This window comes from Uloborus diversus, chromosome 7 (genome assembly GCF_026930045.1).
Source record: "Uloborus diversus isolate 005 chromosome 7, Udiv.v.3.1, whole genome shotgun sequence".
Classification (NCBI taxonomy): domain Eukaryota; kingdom Metazoa; phylum Arthropoda; class Arachnida; order Araneae; family Uloboridae; genus Uloborus; species Uloborus diversus.
In genome coordinates this window covers 56,410,190-56,436,189 of record NC_072737.1, presented here as the reverse complement: position 1 = coordinate 56,436,189, position 26,000 = coordinate 56,410,190, and the positions used below count along the sequence as shown (strand labels likewise).

Genomic DNA, 26,000 nt, shown 5'->3' with positions numbered 1-26,000 from the left:
ATTGGTCTGAAAAATCTAAGATGTTTAGAATGGGGATAAAATATCAAAATACCTGGGTTTGAAGTTGTAAAAGTTAGGAAAACTTTGAGAGTTCATCAAATTTAGGATTTTTCAGACATTCTTAAAATCTTGCACATCTTGTTAGGGTTCCCATGGGCCCTCAAAAGCCCCTATAGAGGCCCTACATTGTTGTTTGTAGAGGGCCCCTCTGTAGGCCATATTTAGTAGTCAAAAAGCTTTAAAAATAATCAAAGACCCTATTTTTTATTATTTGGGTCATTCCATGTCAAGGCCTGAAAAAATATCTCTATCTGACCATTAATGGTGGTCCAAAATTTCAAAGGTGAAAATTTTTTGAGTCATACCCTCTCATTGGGTTCCAATGCATTAGAAAATAAATGGGACACAATTTCATAACTCTTAAATATTTAGAGGCAGCTCAAATATGTGTTTCACTTTTAAAATAATGTAAATTCTCAAGATTATCTTATTAATACTAATAAAAGGTTTAATTTTGTTAAAATATTAATTAACCGTTTTTATTATTCTGATAAGAAAAATCTGATTGCTTATGAATAATTTTATTTTAAAAAATGATTGGAGCAAAGCAAACATTTGAAGTCATAAAATTTTGAGTCAGAAAATGACTTTTTTTTCTTCCTTAGGATCATGTTTCAAATTATGCAACACTGCATTTTGATTTTACATCAACTGTCTGCAAACTTTCTTTTCTTTTTTGTGAAAAAACTATTAATCTTTTTAAAAGTCACTGATTTTTTACACACTGATTGAACTATAATATATTACATTCCAAATGTTTTTTTTTTTCAATGCTGTTTGTTTTTCTGCAGTGTCAAAACCATATGAAACTGCTTTTTATGTTAGTCCTTTAAAGTATATATTTATATAATTTCTTGGGAAAACCTTGAATAAAACTAAAACCATGCAAAAATCTGTATACACTATCATTATGAAAAATTGAAAAATCATTGAAATCAGATTAAATGTAAAGCAAGAAAGATAATTAATGCTTTTAACTGTCTCATGATTATTTTTCAGAGAAAACTATAATAATTCAGATGTGTATAAATAGCAGAAATAAGATGGATGGAGTGGTTTAACTTTTTTTTTCTTTATCATTTACATTGATTTATTTTTAAAAAATGCTTAATATTATCATAATTTGGGTATGAGCTTTCTCTTTTCAAATCATATTACTCTTTTGAATGCCAGAGTACCACAATCAAGTATAACTTAGCAAGTTCACCAAAGTTGGTTTGAAATGGTTGTGAAATGATGTTGCATTTTTATCACATTTAAATTGTTTTTTAGTTTTTATAGACTAGAATGCTATGTACCAGGTTTTAAAAATCCACAATTACCTTCAATCAGTGACATTGTTATTGAAGTTATATTTGACTACTATTAATTTCTCCTAAGGAGTGTTGTAATATTTTAAATTTTTCCAGTGCTGGAGCAGCAAGCTCATACTTTTTGTTCAAATGAGGCAGTGAGATATGGGTTGCCACATCACAGGGAAATCTGAAAAATCAGGAAAATACAGGGAATTCAAAAACTAAAAAATAATAATAATAATAATTAATAAATAAAAACAGAGAAAACCCAGGAAAATTTGAAAACTTCCTCAAAAATGGGGGAAATGCTGGAAATTTTTTAATTGAAGTTGCAAAATCAATACCCAAATATATAAACTACCAAAATAAATAAATAAATAATAGTAATAAAGTTCATAAATAAAATAAAGTAAAAAATGGTAGCTTTGCTTGAAGTTTTTTTAAAATTAAATATTAAAATGACTTTTGTAAAAGCAAAAAAAAAAAAAAAAATGTTTTATTTGACATGCATTTTGAATTTTCTGCTAATTTAATTTATAGAACATGAAATTTATTTAGTATTTTTCCCCCTGTGATGAAACCCGCAGGATATTAATGTTCTTTTTTTAATATCAATGTACACTTGTCTTGTAATGTTGCATACAGGGAATACACTTCCCTGTTTTTTTCCCAAGATCCTAGGTAGATTTTCATTGAAATTTTTTTCTAATTCATGCCATACAGCAGCACCTACCAGAGCTACTAGTACTATATCTTGCCCCAAGACTAAGGATAGGTTCACCTACCCTTTTTTACTGGTTATCTCTATTTTTTAAATTTTGTCACTTTCATCCCTTTGCTTCTCACTGCCTCAAATATCTTACTGTTTGTTGCTTCCTCTTACTTAACAATTATTTATTCAAGAAAGAAACTTAATTTTTATGTACGATGATGATTTTTTGTTATGAAATTAATCTAGAAAAGTCTTTCACTTTATATTTTCGTCAATGAATATCTTTAAAATATTTTTTATCAGGTACCTTGACTGTTGGGGATCTGGTTATGGTAAATGGACTCATTTTTCAGTTGTCTCTGCCTCTTAATTTTCTTGGCTCAGTGTATAGAGAAGTTCGCCAATCACTCATAGACATGCAAACAATGTTCAGCATTTTGAGTCTACAAAGCTCTGTACAGGTAGGTACATTAGGAACTTATTTGTAAAAATTAAATGAACTAACTATGAAATTTTCTTCTAAATCCATTCAGATTTATACTTTGAACTTCACATATTTTAACTGCAGTGCTGTGCATTTGCTTTCCTTAACACAAGTTCACATTGAGACATATGGTCAGCTGAGTACTACAAACTTTCGAATTAAATTTTGGATTTCACACACATTTTCATGTGTTGACTAGTATCAACCAGAAACTCTTGAATGGAAAGAAGAATTTATAATAAAGGCATGATGCAAAATTTATGGTGAGAAGAGGGTAATAGCTTTGATTGAATGATCAAAATTCTGCTGTTGAAATAATAGTTTTTGGTTAAATACTCCAAGTTTCTGTCCACAAATGATATTACACGCTCCACCCCTTCCCCCTCCAAGAAATATGACCCCCTCCCCTTTTGTCTCAAAGTGTGTCTCCATCTTACCCGCTCTTTCCCTTGTCATATGTCATGTTTTTTATAAGCATATGAAAAAACATGTGATGCTACACTTTTTGTTTTCCCCCTCATCTGTGTCAGAAACTCACTATTTCACATACTCCCCCTTCCCCCTCGACATTATTTGTGAAGGATCCCCTAAGTTAATTATCCAATTGTCAGATGAACAAAAAAAAAAAAAAAAAATACAGCTTTTGAATTTGTGATAAGTTATCATTTTCATATTTTAGAACTTTTACTTATATTTCCTGCTTAAAATTTTCATACTTCTTTATGTTTTTTAATTTTCAGTTTATATTGAAATATGAGTAACTTTTTGGTTGGAAGTAATTTCTAACTTTCTTTTCTCTGTCAATGTTAATATTGATTCCATGATTATATCATAAAGAAGTATGTTGGATTTCAACTCTCTGAGCTCTATTTAGTTTTCTTAACTATCTAATTAATTTAATTAAGAACAATACATCAGGAAATATCAGAATCTCTTCAGAATATTAATATAGATACTGATTTACGTAACCTGAATGTACTGAACTGTTGATATAGTTTTATGTGTAAAAGGCTTCTTATGTTCATCAGTAGTGTACATCAATTAGTATATAAATAAAATAACTTTGTAAAAAGAATTGTAGTAACATTAAAAGCTGGCTTTAAAATTAAATTTAATATTTTATGTTTAGGAATCAAGCATCTCTCCTGTACATATATCTCCAAAAGATGCAGAAGTAATTTTTGAAAATGTGTGTTTTCAGTACGTAAAAGGGCAAAATATACTCTCCGATTTAAGTTTTAGTGTGCCTGCGGGGAAGAAAATTGCTTTAGTTGGTGGAAGTGGCTCTGGGTAAGAAAATTTTGCATTTTAAAAGCTAAGTTTCATTCATGAAAAACATTTTTTTACAAAATTGTGTAGTTTTTTTTCCCCCAGCCGGGTGAACTATTTTCTTGTTGTTATTATTACATTGAATTTAAAAAAAAAAAAAAAAAACTATGATTCAGACAATCAATCAATTTATTGAAAACATTATTAGGTACTTGAATAAACATTTACAGCTATATGCAGTGAGAGAGAGAGAAACCTCTAAAGCAACCACCTCCAGTTCTAGTGAAAATTGGCATTTAAGGGAGGTTGCTTAAAATAGTCAATAACATTGTTAAACATATGCATTTTGCCATGAGAGCATTTTTTTTTTTTTTTTTTGATAAAAGTTAGATTAAATTATATTATTTATTTATTTATTTAAAGTTGCCATTGTTTGTTTGTTTTGTATTTTCTGGTTTCTTAAACTTTTTTTCAAATAGTAGTTGTACATTTGTTTGTATATCCAGGCTTTTAAAACTAATTGTTTGTCTTCAAATGAATTTGAAATAACTGCTACATCGACCATGCAGTTTTTTTGTTGTTTTATAAATTACAGAAAATTGCTAAATACGTTTAAAAAGTTACGAGTGAGAAGTTCAATCAGAAGTTTAATGTTATCCGCTTTCTTATGAACAATATCACTTGATCCATATCTTATCAAGTGGTTAATTGTTTTTTATGGCAAGAATGGGAAAAGAACTTGAATCACATGCTGTAGTAAAACCTCCTTGCGGTATTCCAAAGAAAAGGGCTAATGTGATAATACTATATGGGTTCCCGAATGAAATATAGTTTTTATTAACAATGTAAACTAAAAGTGCACCGTGTCCCTCTTAGTGATTACGTCTGCCGATTGGACTGTAAAGTCACTGATTTTTTAAATTTTTTAAAAAGAAAATGGGGTTGTTTTGAGAGGAAGGCCATCTGAAATAATTGCTTAATGGAGGGAAAGTTTGAATTAAATTAATGGGAAAAGGTTTTGTTCCACAAAGTTTGGGTAGAAGTTTATCAGTGTTTAGCTTAAATTGAAATTAAATTTAGTAGCCATGTAGAACATGTATTTTACAGCAAGATAAATGAAGCGCTTCTATGGTTTTTAATATCATTGTGATAACCTTACTGGCACACACAAACATACACAGAAAAATATAATTTTTTTTTTATGTTCTGCTTTGCTCTCTAATTGAATTCACATTGAGTATAAAAGACTGTATTATCATAGTTAGGATATTCAGACAAAATTAATGTTTAAATTGGTTCAAAAAAATTTACAGTAAGTAAGTTTAAGATAATCAATTTGTACCAAAGATGAAAAATAAAATTATGTTTCTAGACATTCTGGAATTTTCCCTTTGAACTTTAAAATAAATATTTTTTATTAGCTCATACAACCAAAGAAATATTAAGTGCTAGCATAAATTTGCAATGAAAAAGTGCAATTGTTTCAGAGTTCTACGGGCTACAGGACCCTTTCATCTTTTTTGCCTGAAACATTTCTTTAAAATTTACAAATTTCATTGTGTCTCAATTATACACTGCATCGCATTCGATTGTTACATTTTTTATTCAAGATGTTAGTTTGAATGAGTAGTTTATTTAAAATAATATTTATCTATGGACATTGGTGTGGCAGGGAAGGGGGGGGGGAGTAAAACAAAAACCCCAGAGGCATTAATTTTAATATTATTTTCAATTCCAATACAACAGTTAATACACGTGTAAGAACTGTTTTGATTAAAATTCTCTATAGAAAGAATTTCTAGCTGTGCTAGTGATGGACATGCTTTGTAATTTTGAAATTATAGTGAGAACAACTTTTATACCAACAATAAACTAATGGCTGGAAGTATTTTTTGTACAGAAATTAATTTTTACATCTTATATATACAGTAAAACCCCTCCTAACGGACACCCCTCTTATGTGGACCGTTTTTAATTCCCCGATTCCAAGGCCAATAACATTATTAAACCCCTATCCAGCGGACACCCTTCTATTGTGCACAAAAAAATTTGTCCCGTTAGTGTCTGCATTAGAGAGATTTTACTGTAGTTTTATACAAGACATCAACATCAGTTGCTGCAATATTTTAGTTAGCTGTTTATTTTCAAAAAGAAAAAAGTTTCGTGAAATTCTCTCTATTAAGCTTCATAAACTCTTGTATTATCATGAATAATGCACGATTTTTAATCCTTCAATTGATTCTTTATACTAATGCTGTGGGGGAAGTGGGGGCAATATTTTATCAACTATCTAGTTTCTCAATTTCAGCTAATTGTCCATAAGGAATTTCTCGCGCAAAACTGATGTATGTATGTTTTTGTGGCAAAAATGCTGATATTGGTTCTGTTTTTAAATAATCAACCCCCCCCCCCCCCCCCCCCCCCCACCTTAATATCTATGGTGTAAAACATAGTATAACAAATTCGTGCAATTAAGTTTGGTAAAATAGCTTAGAAGAAACATTGTTAGCTTAAAGTTTACTCTTGAAATATGTATTTCATGCATCATTATTTTACTCTGATATTTTAGCTACCTTCTTATTGATGAAGCTTTTTTATATTCTTAATAGTATATTTTACTTAGGAAATCAACTATTGTGAGACTTTTGTACCGGTTCTTCGAACCACAGTCAGGAAATATATTTGTTGCCGGTAAAAATATTAAAGACTTGAATATCAGTAGCTTAAGGAAAGCTATTGCAGTTGTTCCTCAGGTAAAATATTATCCTTATAAGATAAGAATTCACATTATAATTTGGGCCTTTTTTTTTTTTTTTTTTGGAAAAAAGTTAGAATTAATATTTTTCATTTCAAATTTAGGATGCAGTACTGTTCCACAATACAATACTCTACAATCTTCATTATGGTGATTTTTCACGTTCTGAACAAGATGTTTTTGAAGCTGCCAAAATGGCTGAACTTCATGAATCGATTTTAAAATGGCCCTACCAGTATAGCACCCAAGTAGGAGAAAGAGGCCTTAAACTTTCTGGTAATTTCATTTTATATTTTCTTTCATTTGCTTAGATGAGTAAAGAGACATTTATGCATATTTTGAAATGTAGTAGATTTTTCCCTTCTCTGTTTCTAAAAGAACTCATATATATTTTCTACAGTTGATATCAAAAATGTTCATTATAACATCAATTTTATTTCATTTTTATTGCTTTAGATCATTTTTCTTCCTATGAAAATTATGTCATCTACATATTAAGTTTCATTTCATATTTATTTGACTCCATAATTGAATTTGAATCAAAAAAACTTTGTTTTTTAAAATTTAGAACAAACTATTAACACCTACTGTTCTAGAAATAACAGTTTGCATAGTTCATAAACTAGCATAAGCATTAAAATCATTTCATTTTTGTTGGTTAAAACAAATATTGTAATTTCATTCTGTATAATTTTGTTTTAATAAATTTTCAAATTTATTTTTATTTATTTAAATATTGATATGATGTTAAGTGAAAATGATCACATGTTAAATATTCAAATGGAACTTTTGAATTATTGAGTGTGCTTTCCTTATGTTAGGTGGTGAGAAACAAAGAGTGGCGATAGCAAGAGCTATTCTGAAAAACTCTCCAATTTTAATATTTGATGAAGCAACATCTGCTTTGGATTCTATTACTGAAGAAGTTAGTTTGTTTTCAATTTAACAATTGGATGGCCTTATGCCAGAGTGAACTATGTGATTTATTTAAAGTTTCTACTTTAACATATATCAAATGTTGCTTTCTGTCTTTAATTAATTAAATATAAACATGTCAAGTACTACTTGGTACTGCTTTCCTAGTTAAAAAAATACAAATATGTTTGATCTGTATTTTTCTAGATTAATCTAGCATTGAACCATCTCACTGAAAAATATACAGTATGGATGATGATTCACTCTGGTATAAGACCATAAAATTGATGCTGCTCTTAAAATCATTCTTTCTAAAACAAATTCAACTTTTTTTTGAGCTGGCTATGTATTTTATGTATTTCTGCTGTAGCCCTGGCTTAGGGCAGTAACTTACTACAAAATACTTATCTTTGCCTTCAATCTTTGAGTTAAAACCGCACTGTTGTGATCACTCGTCTGGTGTGCTAATTCTACATTAGGGCAATTCCATGAAACTAGAGACATCACAGTAAAAAAAAAAAAAACTTCATTGTATCAGTAACCTTTTTCTTTCATATGAGGTTAAAAAGACTATTTTTATAAAACTATGCAAAAAAAAGTTATAAACACATTTTTTGTAAGTTTTTTAGGCAAATTTGAACAACATAACTCAGTGCCCACGTGTCGTTGTATAAGCGGTTCAAAAAGTTAACCCCTTTTTTCACTTAGAAAATTAATTGTTATGTCTACAATCTTGTTTTTTATTGAAATTTAGTTTACATAGGAAGAGATTAGACCAGCAAAGAAACTTTAAGCTGTTATAATTGTCTTTTAACATTTTTTTTTAAACTAAGCCTCATACACAAATGTAACATCAGTCACAAAATTGTATAAAAGTTTGCACTGCTTAAACAAAAACAAACCCAAGTTTTTAAAATGTCATATTCTTTTCATTTATGATGATATCTTTAATATTAATCCCTTAAATATTTAGAAATAGTTGAATTTAATTATTTAAAATATGTAACATCAGTCACAGTAACATTTCTCTTTTCAGTAATAAATCTCAAACAAATTGCACAAATGCCATTAACTGCTGCAGAAAGGCAAAAAAGGAGGCGAGATATTTAAGAAATAAAGGAAAACAAGAAAATTACAAAAAGTAAAACAAAGTAGAAGCTAAAAAGAGCGGACGATAAAAAATAGATAAAATAATTTTAAAAACCTAGCATAATTACCAAAGTTAGTTCAGAATAGAACTAAAAAGAGAAATTAGATGATGAAGTAGAACAAGAGTAGAACAAATTTAAAGTATTGAAGTCACAGGTTTAAACTATTAACTGCATTACCCCTCTTTAAAATAATGAAACTTTGATAAAATCTGTTAGTTATTAAAAGCGCTCTTTGTTATATCTTCACAAAGGAAAACTGCAGCCGTAAAAAAATTTTCCAACATGGAATTTGACAAACAGATACAACTAATTCTGAATGTAATACATTTGAAAAAAAGTGCTGTATCATCGATACAGAAATATTTCTAAATGTCAGCTTCATGCAAATTTCAGAGCTATCGCCATCCGACTTGCAGTCATGTTATAAAGAGTTATATTTGAGTAATACTTTTTTAAATTCATTAGTTGCAGCAGGTGTTTAGCAACAACACTTTTTTTTGCAGTTACGGAGGGTATCACTTCCAGCAGAGAGAACATGTTCCAAAATTGTTAACTGCGACTGGAGAACGGGTTCTTGAAGAATATGACTAAGAATTATATCACGAGAAGTTAGATCCATTGAAATTAAAAACTAAGAGTATTTAGTAACTGTCAAGATTCAAGCAGAAAAACATTGGAAATAGCCTGTCAATGTGAAATGAAATTTATTATTCACATGAGAAAGGAATAAAATAATTAGCGCACTAGATGTAATAAATGCAAGAGGACTTTTTATTTTATGAAATACATCAAAAATATAGCTTTTAAAACTTTATAAATGTACTTTTCTTGTAATTTAAATACAATTTTAAACAAAACATGTGCTAATTTCATTTTTAAGGAGAAATAATTTATAATTGCAGTAATTTATTGTAGATGTAACGTCAGTCACAAAATCTTTGCATCATCAGTCGCGGGGATTAAATAATTTTTATATTTTCCGTTTTTAAATTTTTCGAATAAAACAAAGTATTTTCATCAAGTCTAAAATCTCTACTTTAAGGGGGAAGAATCTGTTTAGATTTTACGTTATTAGTTTGAAGAGGATTTCAAATTGTATTTAAGTCAATTTTCTCAATGTCTCTTCTGCGTAACATCAGTCACGTTTTTTTATTCCCCTTAATTTCACATAAAAAAAATTCCTCAGGTCTGAAAACAAGTGTGGGGGTAGTGATGTACCATATCATGATATTTTAGATCAATTTCAGGAGAAACAAAATTTAGTTTCAAGACAGTGCTGAGTTTGTAAGTTAAAAATAGAGTCAAATTGTAACGTCAGTCACCGTGGACAGACCCATTAGCTACCAGTTTGTTTGGCTCTCTTGGCTCCTTTAAGAGGTTTTACGCTCAAACTCGGTTGCTTGCTATTCCGGGCTGATGAGTGCTAAAAAGCACGAAGCTGCAGTCTTTGGATGGAATAACTGATCTAGCTCAGTATTTTATGCAAATTCAACTTTATTTTACACTCAAATGCAAACATTAAATGTGTTATCGTTTTGAGCCATCAGTTAAGGAGTGTTAGAAATATCAGGAACCTAACTTGAATGATAATCATATCAATAAACAATAAATAAATACTTTTATGCCGAGGAATAACGGGAAATATCCAACCTTGTTTAGCACAAATAAACAGATTACAGAATACACGCGTTTTAGGGTTTCAAGGAACCCCTTTTTCAATTCAAAGGTGTGAGCTCCTAGATGATCAGATGATTAGACCAGATGATTAGACCTAATATCAACACCTTCAGTTGGAAAACGTAAACTAAAATGGTTGCAAAAAGATATAATGTCAAACCAAAAGGCGCTTAGTGGCAGAATTGAGCCAAAATACGCTAATATATTCTGATGAATCATATAACTGTAAAAGTAGCTAACAGAAGAAAAATGTGTAAAACAGCTATTGCTAAGCTAACTCTATTAAAATTAGTAGAAATATAAAATGAAATATTAGATTAAGATATAAACAATGAAAGAAAACTTATTTTTAAATTTACATATTGTAATTATAATAAAAGAAAAAGAAGGTGATTTGAGGATGCATTTACTATTTTGAAGTTTTAAGTTAGTGCTAATTGAAAATATCGGATATGTATCAAAATATCCAATATATATATCAAAACATCGGATATTTTCGATATTTTCGAAAATATCATCATATTTTCAAACCCTGGTGCTTACACAAAAACATTTTGGACCTTTATACTATGACATAGGTCTAGCGCTCATGGGCTTTTGCTCTATATATTTTAGACCTAATATCAACACCTTCAGTTGGAAAATGTAAACTAAAATGGTTGCAAAAAGATATAATGTCAAACCAAAAGGCGCTTAGTGGCAGAATTGAGCCAAAATACGCTAATATGGAGGCAATAGTATTTAGTATATCTTGGCAAAAAGCTAATTAATGAAGTTAAAATTTATCATGCAGTTTTAATGTTTTAATTATTGTTTTTCAAACTTGATGTTTCATCATCATTATTTACAATTGCTTTACTTGAAACTATCATTTTTTCTTCTCTGTTTCAGAAAATACTGACAGCACTTCACAGAGCTGCGGAAGGTCGCACATCAATATGCATAGCACACAGACTATCCACTGTAATGAATGCGGATGAGATATTGGTTTTAGACAAAGGAAAAGTGGCAGAACGAGGCACACACAATGACTTAATTTCAAACACTAATAGTTTATATCACCAATTATGGCAAAAGCAACACAATCCTACGTTAAAAAGCAGTTGAAAATAAATTTGATTATTTTGTTATAGATTTAGAATTATGTAAAATTTGTAGTTATGTACATTTTTCTGGAAAAAAAGGCACTACTTATATAGAAGTGTTTTAAGAGCTTATCTGTTTGTCAAAACATGTTAATTGAAGCTTAAAAATGACATGTGAGCATTAAAAAGGAAATTTTAAAAATATTTTAGCCATTTTGTCATTAAAGTTTGAAAAGATGTCAAGCATGATTTTAGAATTTTGTTTACATAGATGTATGTAAATATTACTGTGAAAGACTGAAATTGGAGAATGTTGACTTTCGCCAGTGATTCACCAGAAATATTCTTCTTCACTGATGTCTTTTTTGTGTGAATGTTGATATTCACCGGCTTTTGACGACAGTTACCAGTTTTCAGACTTTCACCGCAACCTGTATATTAACCGAATTCTACCCAAACACACACAACATAGACTGGAACGAAAAAGTATAAAAATAAATGAATATAATTATGTGCAACACAAAAATAATTCTTAACAAAATTATCCCTTTGAAAAGTAATACTTTAGACTAATAACAGTATTGAGCACAGATAAATATATTTCAGTTTAAGGTAGGATATAACAGGAATTGTCAACTAAAGTTGACATTCCCTTCTTCCTAATCAATGAAGCTTTGTTGTGTGTTGTTGCAGTTTTAAATAGCTGTTTGATCATTAACTTTTATTCATGTTTTCAACTTTCAACAACAAACTATTTTATTTTTTAATGATTGTATTTAAAGAAGTGATTTTATATAACCCTATAATATATATTTTTTTTCCATGTGATCGAGCCGATTGGGAACTTAAAATTTTGTATATTTTCAATATCCACAGGTTGCAAACTTTTTTCCCCAAGAAATATTTATTCTTCAGGCAACCAAACTGGGAGCCCTTTTTTAAAAATATGAATTTTGATGATGTATCATTACTTTAATTAGAACCATAATGTACTTCAGAGTAGGCAAACTTTTTTGAAATTTATTGTATTAAATATTTTCTAGCAGCCATGGCAGAAATTATTGCCAATAACATTCCAAGTGAATGCTCTATTAATGTTACTAAGCCATCTACATATTAATTCTGCTGTATACCTGTCAATAATACTAATGCAACATAGCTATATTTACTTCCTCAAAAGCAAGAAAAGGCAGTTGTAACATTTTAATAATTTTCAATGATTTTATAATCTATGATTTAGACAAATTATCAAAAAAAAAAAAAAAAAAAAAAAAAATCTAATTCTATCTATGAGGAAAAAACTAAAATTGTAACTTTTTTTTTGTTTTCAGAAATAAATTACAAATGTTTTCACAAATCTGTTACTGTATTAGAATTTATATATTATTTTGTATCTGTTGCAAAATTTCACCTGAAAAGTTGTTTCTATAAGAGTGTGAAAATGAGCATTAGTAATTTATTTCTAATAATAGTATAAATGGTACGAACTTAGCATCTGGATAAATTACTGTTTATAAATTCTATAAATGTAAATAAACCACCAAAATCTTTTTTTGTCAACAGGTATATTTACTGTATAGGGAAAAGGGGGACACATGTGAACAATTGTTTTCATTTATTTATTGTTCGAAAAATGTTATCAATTTCTCAAAGCAAAAATGTCCACTTAATTGAACAGTTTTTTTTTTTTTTTTTTTTTTTTTGTGTATGTCATGTAATGTTTTTAGTTTTTTTTTAAAGTAATTTTTACTTTATCGTATTTTTAAAAATTGTTTTCAACTATACCTCAATTGTGGGAAACATGTGAACAAGCCTGGGGTACATATAAACAGTTTTAAATCACAGCACAAGCTCCTATTTCAACGAAAAACTCTTCAATATACAACACATACAGAGTGTTCCGTTTTAACCTGCAAGACCTTTATTTTCGCTGCCGTTAGTCCTAGATGTATACTTCCAATTGTAAAAATGTTCAAAATCAGGTGCAGAGTTAAGATATTGAAAGTGAAAATAAAAATAAGTCAAAAATACGAAATTTATCTTTTTATACGGGCCCTGTGTCCCCTAACTTATATTTAGGGAAATAATCTCCATTGAAAAACAATTCCAACACAAAAAATTTGAAATTCGTACGACCAATATTCACCGAGATATGAAACGCAGCGTTTTGTGACTTACACCACTTTTCACTCGCCGTCAATAACGCCTTTTGGGGGAAAATATAGCAGTAAACATATGTTTAAAATTATACGTTTGCATAGAGTGTAGTTTCTCATACTATTCGAGGTTTTGCAGTGTTTTTGCGTATCATGGCATAACATTTGCATTTATTTTTGAATAGCAATGAAAAATATAAATACCTTGTTTTTCTTACTTTGACGACCTGTCATTCTTCTGAAAGGGAGGTAAGTTCCAATCAGATCTTTTGTATGGTCCCTTAAAATTTAAAACTGGAATTTCTTCCTGAGTTTTGGTCGCACAAATGTCAAGTTTTTTGTGTTAGTAATATCTTTCAATGGAGATCATTTCTCTAAATATAAGTTAGGGGACACGGGGCCCGTATAAAAAGTTAAATTTTGTATTTTTTGGTTCTTTTTCATTTTTGCTTCAAACTTTCAATATCTTAACTTTGCATCTGATTTTGAACATTTCTTCAATTGGAAGTATACCCCTGGGGACTAACCGTTGCGAAAATAAAGGTTTTGCAAGTTAAAACGGAACACCCTGTATGTATATACCAATTACATTGGAGGTTTTGTAACCTGTACTCTGTCAGTTTAAATGTACACAGTAACTGTATCCTTAAGAAAATATTTTTTCTTAAATATATAACTCCGATCACTGTTATATCTTAAAGTTTCATTGCTAGTTCGCATCTCTGGATAGACAAGAACAAAAACTTATAAGATTACACAGTACATAAAAATTTTTATTATGAAAAGATATTTTTTTTATTTGTTGCTGTTAAGCTTCATACAGAATGTAATAATGTATTTATAATAATTTTTAACTCTAGTTTTAATTTAAATTAAAAATATTTTGTCTTCCATTTCCTGTAAGGATTATATAACATTAAATTGTTGACCAACTATTTAGTAACAAAAAGATTAAAAACATAAAAATAATGAAATAAATATTTTGTAATCTTCGTATATATAATCACAAATTCGCTAATCAAGTAACGCCGACATCACCCAAATGAAACTCATGCCATGGCATGACAATTTTATAGTAGGTTTTTGTAATGTTAGACATGCAGGAAAATGCTTCATTTTGACAAAGCTGAACTGGATCCGATAACTTAACCTTTTTACTGGTAATACTATCATTTTAGGAGAATGAAGAAATGAAAAAGGGGTCAACAATTATAGCTATCTACTGGAGTTTAGTGTTAGTCCACAGGAGTTGGGTTAAAATTTCAACTATCAAAATATCACCAAGCAGGCACTGGCTTCGTTCAAATGTAGAAGCAATTTTTACCTGTCATACCTTGACGGGCGATTTTCTATAATTATAATTGACTACAAATTTACAAACTGGTCGTAGAAAAAAAAATTATGAATATTTGCATATTTTTTTAACATTTAAAACTTTCTACACCAGTTTTAATATTACAGCAAGGCCATGGAAACTGTTCACCTATGCCCCTAGATGTTACGTTCGCAAGTGAAACATCATCTACCTTAAAACTAATTTGCAGAAATAAAAAAAAAATTATAAATTAAAATTTTCATAAATTTTTTTGAATGTTTATATTATAGTTTGCAGTAACTAAATTTGTCTTATTAGTTAGTTAAAATATTTTTCCATATGAAGCAGACTGATAAAGTTGTGTACCACAACTGCTAAAACAAATAAGTTGTCACCACAGAAACATAATATGGCTCATTACTCTCAAACGTTGACAAAGAGGTAGGACTGGCACTACCATTACTAAAAAAATTTTAATACTCTTTGCTCAAAGTTTTTTTATTGAAACATATGTTTACAGGTGTCCCATCTTCACATATGCCCCCCCCCCCTTTCCCTACCTGTTAATATATCAAATGGTTATTAGCAGTATTTACTTCTATAAAAGTAGGGAAAAACAGTTGAAACTCTTTAATACAACAATAATTTTATGATCTAAACAATAATTATCAGAAAAGTTAGAAATTTCCTAATTGTATCTGTAGAATGATTTTAAAATTGAAATTTTTTTGTATGTGATAATATTTCTTGGATATATTATTTTATTTAAAATGTTGAGCTTTGTTAATATTGCAAAGTTTCAAATGTTTCTACAGCTAAAAGAATGTACAAAATGGTTATTAGTAATTTATTGTAAATATTAGAATGAATGGTACAAACTGTGTCACAATAAGTTCAAAAAAAAAAATAATAATAAATAAATGTTTATGAAATTAAAACGTCAGTTTGTCTTTTTTACTTTTAATCCCTCCCCCCCCCCCTTTTTTTTTCTTTCCTTTTTAATACTTTTGTATCAATAAGATAAAATCACTGGTTAATATATTTTTGTTGTGTTAGGTTCAAAGCAAGATGGCATATAATCGAAAATTACATTCAATTTCAAAACTATCAAAAGAAAATGCAGAAGTTATTCGGATAATTTAGAAAATTTAAAATATTCCATATCATTCAATGTTATGTTTTACAAAAACCCTCTTATTTTCCGAACCAACATTCCAATCTAAAAAATGTATTTAACAAAATAAAAAGTTTAAAAAAAAAACATTTTTTAGTTAAACATTGAAATGAAAAAAAAAAGATTCACGTAAGTTCATTTGAGATCATTCAAAATAACAAATACAGGAGATACAAACTGAAAACAGCTGCACTTATTAAAAATACTATACACACTTTTCTATTCGTTTCAGTAAAAGTCATATGACTGCTTAAATTTCAGCAATATTTTTAAATATTTAATTCAAGATTAATATTAATAGATGTAATTTCACTTTTATTTACTTACTTGCTGTGTTGCTGGGTTTTGCACAGAGATCTACCTCAAGTAAAAGTTATGTCAAGTGACACATGTGCAGCAGTCAGGCCTGAATAGAATAGAAGAAATTTAGTGTTCAATTTCCCATCAAAATAATGACAGCAGTCCCTAAAGTTCCCCATTATATTAAGTACATTAGTAGCTGAAAAATACCCTTCAAATAAGGTTAATAGCTCCTAAATAAGTTGACTCTGTCCCTTAAAATTCCACTTAAACAGACTCCACCCCACATTGTATAGGCCAATGAAGACACTAGTCCCAAAATAGTGTCAATAGACCCTACAAATCAGGATTAGAGTTTGAACAATTATTTAAAAGTAAGGACACCATTCTCCAAAAGTTCCCCTTTCTATCACAACATTAGTCTTTAAAAGTCCTTATTAAAGTAAAGACAACAGTCCCTAAAATATCCATCAGAAGGAGAAAAACTTCCTGAAAAATGTCAACGGCCTCGTTAAAAATCTGCATCACAGAAAAGGCAGCCATCTTAAATTCTTATTAGAATGAAGACAGTATTCCCTAAAGCTCTGCATTAGAAAAGGAAAATATTTCCTAAAAATTTCCATCAGAATAAAGACAGAATCCAAAAATCTGCCTCTGAATAAGGAAAAAAGTTCTGTGAAGCACATTTTAGAATTGAAAAGTTAACATTGAATGACAATAACAGTCTCTTCCATCAGAATGGAAATAATTCTCAAAATGATCTCCTTCAAAATGATGAAAGAAAAAGTTTCTCCAAAAGTCCCCATTAGAATAAGGATATCAGTACTTCAAAATCCTCATCATCATCAACTACATAAGTCCGGACTGTCCTTAAGACAACACTGAATCTCTCCATTAAAATAAAAATCTTTACCGATCATCTGTTGACTGTGCAAATAATAATAAATATTCAGTTGCATCAAAAATTACTATTTTGAAAATTTCTTTTTTTAACTCTCAGCCGTTATTGAGGAGTCAGCTTGACAGCCACGCATACAGATTTTAATAGGATGAGGTTACAGCTTTTTTTAAAGAAAGTGAGATGGCACCGTCCATGTTGATTGTAGTGAGAGGACAGGTTGTTTTCCTTGCATTGATACTACGTTCGCAGAGAAACAGCTTGTACAGAAAAAACATTCTTGACACTAGAATATGTACTTAAAATACACCGCCAGCTCGGTTATTCCATCCGAGGACTGCAGTTTCGTGCTTTTTAGCACTCATCAGCCCGGAATAGGAATCACCTGAGCTGGAGGCGAACAACCTCTTAAGGCAGCCAAAAGAGCCAAACAAATTGGTAACTAATGTAGAATTAGCACACCAGATGAGTGACCACAGCAATGGTGCAGTTAAACTCAAAGATTGATGGCAAAGCATGGTATTTTGTAGTAAGTTACTGCCCTAACTTACGGGTACCGTTATTATACATAGTGTACTATGTACCTTACATTATTTCTACACATAGTCACCACACCGTTTCAGACATTTGTCCTATCGCAGCACTAAATTAGAGATCCCCTGTGGTAAATTCTTCCGACTGCGTGTGGAATCACCGTCGTACCGCGTTTTTGGCTTCTTTGTCACATTTGAATCTCTGCCCTGCTAAAAACTTCTTCAGTGGAGCAAAAATGTGGAAATCACTAGGGCAAGGTCTGGAGTGTAGGTGCCCGTGGGAATTTCCATGGGCTTTTTCCGTTGCTCCATACAAAACGAATAACACTTCGCTGCTCATAAGTTGTGGACGTCTGAAGAACAACCGTCATCTTAAATGACTTATAGCAGCTCCGCTCTGCCGAGCAAAAAGCAGATACGGCTGGAACGGTTCAAAGAACTGTCACTGCTGGGAATGTATATGTTTGCTTTGTATTCTCAGCCACATTTTGGCGTAAAAAAAAAGTCCCAAAGACTTTCTGATTTGCCCTCGTATTTCCTTCATATCAACGTTAAGTATGTGCTTTTCTATTGGGAGAGTGCGAAAATTCTACCCATTTTTTGGATATGCAATTTTGCAATGGAAATGACTTTACATATGAGATTTTAATGACGCAAATCGTTGGCGAATCAAACGTGCGGATGCCTTACATTTAAACGCATCGCGTCCTACAAAACTAATAATCTCAAAAAAAAAAAAACCTCAGATGAGGTTAATAATAAGCGAGAAGGAGTACATAAGACATGCTTTTGTTATACGAGTTCGAAACAAATAGTATGGGAATGTGGGGCAAAGTGAAATGGTTAAGATGACTGAGCTTTTTCAAAGTGAGCAGATTGGAAATTTGTTTTTGAAAATTACAGTAAATAAAGAAAGAACATTGTAGTTTGTAGTAAAATTTGCATTAAAACAGTATTTTTAATTTTTTGCAGTAAATTTGAGTCTTTAAAAAAAAGGGTGAAAATTTTTTACTTCTTTTCATGGGATAAAGTGAAAAATGCAATATTTTTCTAATGAAATAATTTCTACAAAAATATTTTTGATCAGATAAATCAGTAAATGAAATATTAAATGAATGAATGAAAAGATAATGGAATAATAAACGAATAATTAAATAAATTAATCAATTATTATATGACGAACAATAAATGAGTGAAGAATAGAGAGAATAAATAAGAAAATAGAATAAATGAATAAGTAAGTGAAATACTAAACGAAAGAATGTGAATGAATTAATTATTAAATGAAAACGTAAGTGATTTAGTAAATGATTGAGTGAGTAAACGAAAGAAACTATTTCACTTTGCCCCGCGTGTACTTAACTAATTAAGCAAAATATTAAAAATACAAATAAAATTAACATTAACTAAATAAATACTGGAACGAATATTAGAAGGTCTCAATTAATATTTAAAATATTAAGATCAAGAATTTAATGGTTTTATAATAACAAAAATAGTTTTTGAGTTACAACAGAATTTGAGTATCAATTTTTTTTAAATTGCCTGCATTATCATATGCTTTAATCTTCGGCGGTATTTTTTTCTTGATTAGAGTAGACGACTATATGTGCTACTATATAGTTAGATAGGCGGCCGTAAAAACAGAGCAATTATTTCACCATTTCACTTTGTCCCACAATTTCACTTTGTCCCACTATCACTTTGCCCCACATTCCCCTATATGTCCACCACAGCATATCGCCTGCCAACATGCAGACGGTGAAGTCGTGTGGTACTTCCATTTCTCGCCCAGTTCTTAAATTTGGCGACTTCTCCTGGAATTTCGGCAGACTTTAAAGCCTCATATCTTAATGACGGGGAAACGAGAACAAACTACTTATGCTTCAACAGAACCTGTCAATATGCTCTTTTAATCTCTTTAAGTTTTCTTTCATTATTGCAATAGTCGTGTGGTTCCCTGTTCAGAGTGGAACTTACAGCGTTGCTCATATTGAAAGGGCAGATTGTTTTCTCTGCATCGACACTATCCCCGCAGAGAAGCAATATGTACAGAAATTCCTTAACCTTGTTTCCCGTAAAAGTTTTTTTAAAAAGAAAGCGTACAAGGAGGTTGAATGCATATTGTAAGTGTCGTTAAAAACCAAAAAAAAAAAAAAAGTTTAAAATATGTAAAATAATTAAATCAATCTGGAAAATTGGATAATAAGGTTTTGAGATAGGGAAGATGTGTGCATATCTGTGACCCGCCCTATAGTAACTATTGAGTGAAGAATTCGATTTAAACAATTTTTTTTTTTGTTCGAACTTCTCGGTGAGCACACTTTATTCCTATATTTCATTTTTTAAATTTTAATAATTTTTCGTTCGGTTTTTAACAGTTCAAAACAATTTATCATTAGCATCTACGGGTTGATTTTAAGTAAATTTAGATAACGAGCTTAAAGGCGGATAATCTTCAAACAAACTGTATTGGAACTATCTTTTGAAGAAAAAAATGAGAGAAAAACTCTACACACACAGTTCTTTTGCTCAACATTTTTTTTCAACTTTTCACAAGGAGTGCAGTTTTGAAATTTTTAGGAAGACAGTATTCATGTGTAAGCAACTTTCGGAATTTTTGTGGGTCACAAAAAATTTTTTGGGAAGAAAAGACAAAATATGTGTCTTCTAAAACCATTCGGATAATTCAAGTAAAAATTTTAGCGAAATCAAAAATGGCATGTATCTAGCCTGACTCTTATAAAAACTGACTCTTAACATTATCATCTACGGGGAAATTGAATGCAAAGATAAACTCCGAACTTGAAAGCAGGTTTGCTTCAAACAAACTTTGCTGGAAAAGCTCTTGATGAAGAACATGTATAGAAACGAACTTTTTGTATTGACGAATTTTTCGTTCAATTTTGATCAGTTCGAAAAACTTAGCGTCTACGAGGAAATAATTAAAGAAATATCGAAAAGTTAAAATTGGAAAGTAGGGTATAGACAGGGGGGGGGGGGGACAATTTATGCCTATTGATCTGTTTTGCTCAAGAAGACGAAATGGCAGTTTCGACAAATCCTTCGTTGCAAAACTTCCATCGAAAATAGTATTTTTCAAATAAAAGTAATATTTTTCTTTGGATTTCATAACATCGTTCGATCCTTTAACAAATGATCCGAAACGTTTCCTGAGTGATTCCACAGCAAATTATGGCGTCAATAAAAGATGCATATGAGGCAGCAAGCCCCTTTTCGGAAAACATTTGTATTCGCGCTACGCTCCATTGTTTACCATCAGCTCTGCCGGTTTTATTTCACCAAAGCTTTTTACCCGAAACTATTCTTTACATGGCGGCGTTTTTTCACTTGCGAAAGATGAACCTTATATGATTTTTCTTTGCTTTATCAGTGAATTTTGCTCCTTTTTTTTCTGTTTATTGACTTTCCCCGCTAGCAGGAAATTGAATTAAGTGTATTAGATTTTTATCCGAAAAACGTGAACTCCATTCTTGAAACAAGATTTGATGAAATAGCTCGAAAAACAGTCGGAGAATAATAGGTTACATTACGTCCGATGAAATAAAATGTGCTTTATCAACTTAATTATTTTGTCAAGATAAGTGATTATGCGTTTCAATCTTTAAGTGGATTACAGGACTGCTGAGTCTGAGAGAAAATGGCCGATTCAGGAAATTTTAGAGCCGGCGATTCCAATTCTTTTACTCCAAAATCAGTTCGACTCCGACTCCCAAGGGCGGATCCAGAAAGTTTTCAAGGAGGGGCGGATGATTTTTTAATTGATATTCTATTACGTATCTGATTTATACATGCTTGGAGGGTGGAGGCCATAGCATTTTTATCTAAAACAACTGAGATTTTACTAAGAAAGTCACGAAAATATTCCCTTCCTTTTCCGTTGAAAGAGGCATTCTAAAATTATGTTTTAGAACTTCAGTTTCGTAATAATTCTGGAGCAATGTTTCGAAGACCTAACATCATCAAAGATTGTCTAAAATTACGCTTTGGGAAACTTCTTTTTGGAAAAAGTACCACAGAATAGTTACTGAAGCCATTCTTTCCCTTAACACTGCTCGAGATGTATATAGTCTCGTTTTTAACCCTTAAATTTTGCGAAATTCACGAGGGAAGGCTTTCTAAGCTTCTCCTAACATCACCAGAGATCGTCTAAAATTAGCCTGTTTGAAACTTTAACCTGAGGAGAGAAGAGATTCAACTCTATTCCTTTACTTAACGTCATCGAAAAGAGCCTAATGCACTTGCCTTTTAGGACTTCAATTCGGAAACATTGCAAGGGAGAGGCGATCGCCCCATCTCTCCTTCCTTGTATCCGTCCTTGCCAACTCCGTAACACTGGCAGAGTTGCGGGCTGACCGACTCAGACTCCAACTTTTAGAACTTTAAAACTTCACCTCCTTCACTGCTAAAGGTCTGGTTTCCTAGGAGGGAAATCGTAGATCTTCTGTGTTGCACCACGCTCTGGACATACGCGCGCGAGCCAAATTGAACACCTTAATTCAAACCGACTCCGACTCCACACCACTGGTAGAAAGTTCTTGATTTTCGAATTTTTGACGAGTGATAATTTTTTTTCTGTTCAATTCAGTAGTGTGAATTTCTTTTAAAAAAAGTTAAATTCTTAGCATATAGATGATATAAACACTAAAGTGTATGATCCTTGACCCGCGAGACAGAAACTGGCTGTCAACATGAGGCGAACTTTGTGGTCAAATTAGAGAGGGGGTCTTCTATATTTGACGTCTTTCTCGCGTTGGAATCTCACCAGATTTTGCCTTTGAATCTTTGATCTCACCAGCAACTCTTCACAGCATGGTGTGGTTCAACTCATGAATTGAAGGCAAAGCTTGGATATTTAGCAGTAAGTTACCGCTTAACTTATTGCTAAATACCCAAGATTTGCCTTCAATTCCCGAGTCGAACCGCACCATACTGCGGACACTCACTAGTGAGATAAATTCACTTGATCTACCAGTTTGATGGCACTCTCAGCTTCAATGAGATGCCATCTGCCACCAGCTCGGTTATTTAATATTCCTGACTGAGGAATTCTAATAAGAATGAAACTGCAATCTCAGGATGTGATAACCGGGCTGTCTGGTATACTGCATACAGAAAATTTATTTAAACTGTTTGCAAACTACGATTGCGATATTGCGAAAATATCCAGCAACTAAGCAAAGGTTGTAAAAACACCGTAAACACAACGACAACTCGTGTTTAATCCCAAATTCGATCATTGTAGGAAAATTCCAAAATGTCTAAGATTAATTCGAAAATATATTAATCTAAAATTAATAATATCTATTTACGAAATTTATTGCACTCACAGCTATCATTTGATTTCTCTTAAGTTTCACAAACATTCTAGAAACTAGAAAATCGCCCGTCAATGTATGACGGGTGAAAATTGCTTCTAAATTTGAACGAAGTAATTGCCTGTTTGGTGATAGTTGGAATTTTAACCCTAACTCCAGTGGATTAACCCTAAACTCCAGTAGATAGCGTTCATTGTTGACCACTTTTTCGTTTCTTCATTCTCCTGAAATTACAGTTTTACCGGTAAAACAGTTAAGTGACCGGATCTAGTTTCGTTTTGCCAAAATAAAGCATTTTCCTGCATGTCAAACCTTACCAAAAAACATTATCAAATTATCATCCTATGGTGCGAGTTTCGTTGTTGAGGACGTCAGAGCGTTACTCGATCTGTGAATTCGCTATATATGAGGATAACTATATTTCTAGAAACCTGCTGCACAACTAAGTCGGGTACAATGAGTTTTTAACTTGCAAGTTAGAAAAATGTCTGAATTCATGAATTATTATTGTTTTGTTTTTAAATAATCAGTTTTGTTTTTTTCTAGTTAACCGAGTTCATAGAAAAGCTGTTATCTTTTAACGGTATCAAATTTATCAAGTGGATTTCTTTTTTTTTTTTTTCTTAACAGAGAACTTCAAAGATTTTGAATTTTTTTCCCCCCTCTCTTTTTTTTTTTTTTTTTTTGCATTATGTGATGTTGAGAAAATGACTTAATTTCAATGTATCTTTTTCAAGGCAATTTACAGAAATGCTTTCATTGCTATTTTCCTTGAAGCATTATTCCATTATCCAATAAGAAAGTTTTTCCATTTTCCTCTCTTTTTTTAATGAAAAGCTTTCATTCTGAAAAAAGAAATTTACAGGTCCCCCCCCCCCCCTTCCACACACACACAAAACACCAAATTAAAACACACTTTTTATTGAAACTGCATCAATGACGACTTCACAAGAATAAATAATTGAATTTTGAAACCAATATAGAATTTTCTAGAAGTGACCAAAAATATTTAAGGATAGAAATAAAATCAAAGCCTTTCGGAATATATATATTTTTTATTTATTAAGGAGCATCCTTTTCTAAGTTTTTTTAACAATCCAAACTTTCTGGAAAAAAAAGTTATGCTTTTAAAGATTTCTTTAAGCTTTGAGGATTTATTTTTTTCAGCAACATATCCTTTCATATCCGTGCGTTTCACATCTTTTTAGTTTTTTTTTTTTTTCGGTTGTCGGTCAAAAATGTTCTTTTTGCTTGTTTCATCCATAAAGGAAGAAGATTTTTAAGATAATAAAGCAAACACATTTTATTTACTAACCCCCCCCCCCCCCCCCGAAACATGCTATTTCACTGTTTAAAAAACAAGACTACTACCAAAGTTGTTTTTTTTTTTTTTGTGCAATTGAAGACTACTCAAAATCTCATTTTTCGCTGAAAATATATTGACTTGCTTTTAATAAAACTTTGTACAGTGTTTCAAAAAGTCTTAAAATTTTTTAACTAATCAAAATTTGTTTTTTCTCTACCCAACAGAAAAGTATATATTAGACCGTTCGAGTGAAAAGTCGAAATAGGCTAATTTCGACTTTTACGGTCGGAAATACTCGGTTGATATGAACCTCTGATCTGTTAAACATTTTGGCTCAGACCCCTCATTTCAACGTTTTCTAGGTAGAGTCAAAGTATATACTTGGTACATGTTGCATTAAAAAACAACAAAAAGCACATCCCACATAAGAAAATGCATTGATTTCTCAAAGTCAGAGGAGGGAGGGGTTCTATTGCCCTTCCTGACCCCCATTAAATGATGGGCCTGTTTTGGGCGCAAGTCAGTTCAGGCATGCTAAGAAAAAAACCCTTATATTCTTGATCTCCGAAGTTTTTGAATTTAACATATTAAAAATTCAAAAATAAGTAAGTTACAGACATGTTTTTGTTTTGCTGACAAAAATTCCTGTTCCACGATATAACCCGCCAATGATGGCAACCTAGGCGACATTTTGTCCTTTTTTTTTGTAATTTTCTTTTCTCCTTATTTCCAGAATGATTCCCGATATTTTGTTGCGGTTTTTTTTTATTTGAAAGACATTTTTTTTCTTAAAACGGTACACACCACTAGAAAATATGCGTTAATTTTTTTTCAACAACCTTTTGAAAAAATATTTAATCAATTTTTGAAATTTTTTTCCAAATTTACCCAAATTCCAAATTTTTTATTTTTTTACTGTTGCTCGGTGTCATTGAGTTCTACAGTTCCTGAAAAGGAGAACTTCGCCTTTTCGGTTAAAGAGGTTTTAGAGGCATTTAAAAAGAATGGATTTTCAATAGTTGTGTATGTAAATGTAGACTTGAAAATTCAAAATTTTATGTAGTAGCAAGTGGCCAAAAGGCACTTTAAAACTAGTTATGTAGCCAAATTTTCATTTTTTGCTGCCGCTTCATCGAGGAATTACACTTTTTAGGAAAAAAGGAACTCTTTCTGCTAGAATCACGGGACGCGGGGGCGCACAGTGGTTCAAAACTTGATCCTCCTTTATCTTGTTTGGCGGGAAGCTTTTCAAAGTGAAGTGGTTGCTTGGTGAGCAAAAAGCTTCCCGCCAAACAAGATAAACAATTTAAAAGATCTATCCATATTTCTGAGGAGTTGAAGGTGGGAGGAGGTTCTAATGGAAGTAGCTGTGATGAAAAAAGAGAAGAGGGAGGATGATAGTTTGGCAGATACTTGGCGGGCAAACTAGATATCATAACTTTTTATGGCTGAGGGTTTTTGGGTTTAAGATGCAGGTTTTCTTTTTTGTGCGGAAAAGTTAAAGGTTTTCTTGGCGGGGAAATTTTTACAACAGGGTTGTTTTTGATGAGGTTAACATTACGAGTTTTCTATCTTG

The 26,000-nt window shown here is 31.1% G+C and overlaps 1 protein-coding gene across 1 annotated transcript in view; it reads left to right on the top strand.

Annotated features, from left to right (window-relative positions):
• The window catches only part of LOC129225601 (iron-sulfur clusters transporter ABCB7, mitochondrial-like), a gene marked incomplete at its 5' end in the record, with an annotated part of 29,435 nt that extends 16,839 nt beyond the window's left edge, over positions 1-12,596 (top strand). Inside the window, 6 exon segments of the mRNA XM_054860056.1 lie at positions 2,371-2,528; positions 3,681-3,841; positions 6,444-6,573; positions 6,680-6,851; positions 7,397-7,500; positions 11,210-12,596. Of these exon segments, the coding sequence (XP_054716031.1) occupies positions 2,371-2,528; positions 3,681-3,841; positions 6,444-6,573; positions 6,680-6,851; positions 7,397-7,500; positions 11,210-11,425 (941 nt within the window).
• Positions 12,597-26,000: the final 13,404 nt, after the last annotated feature.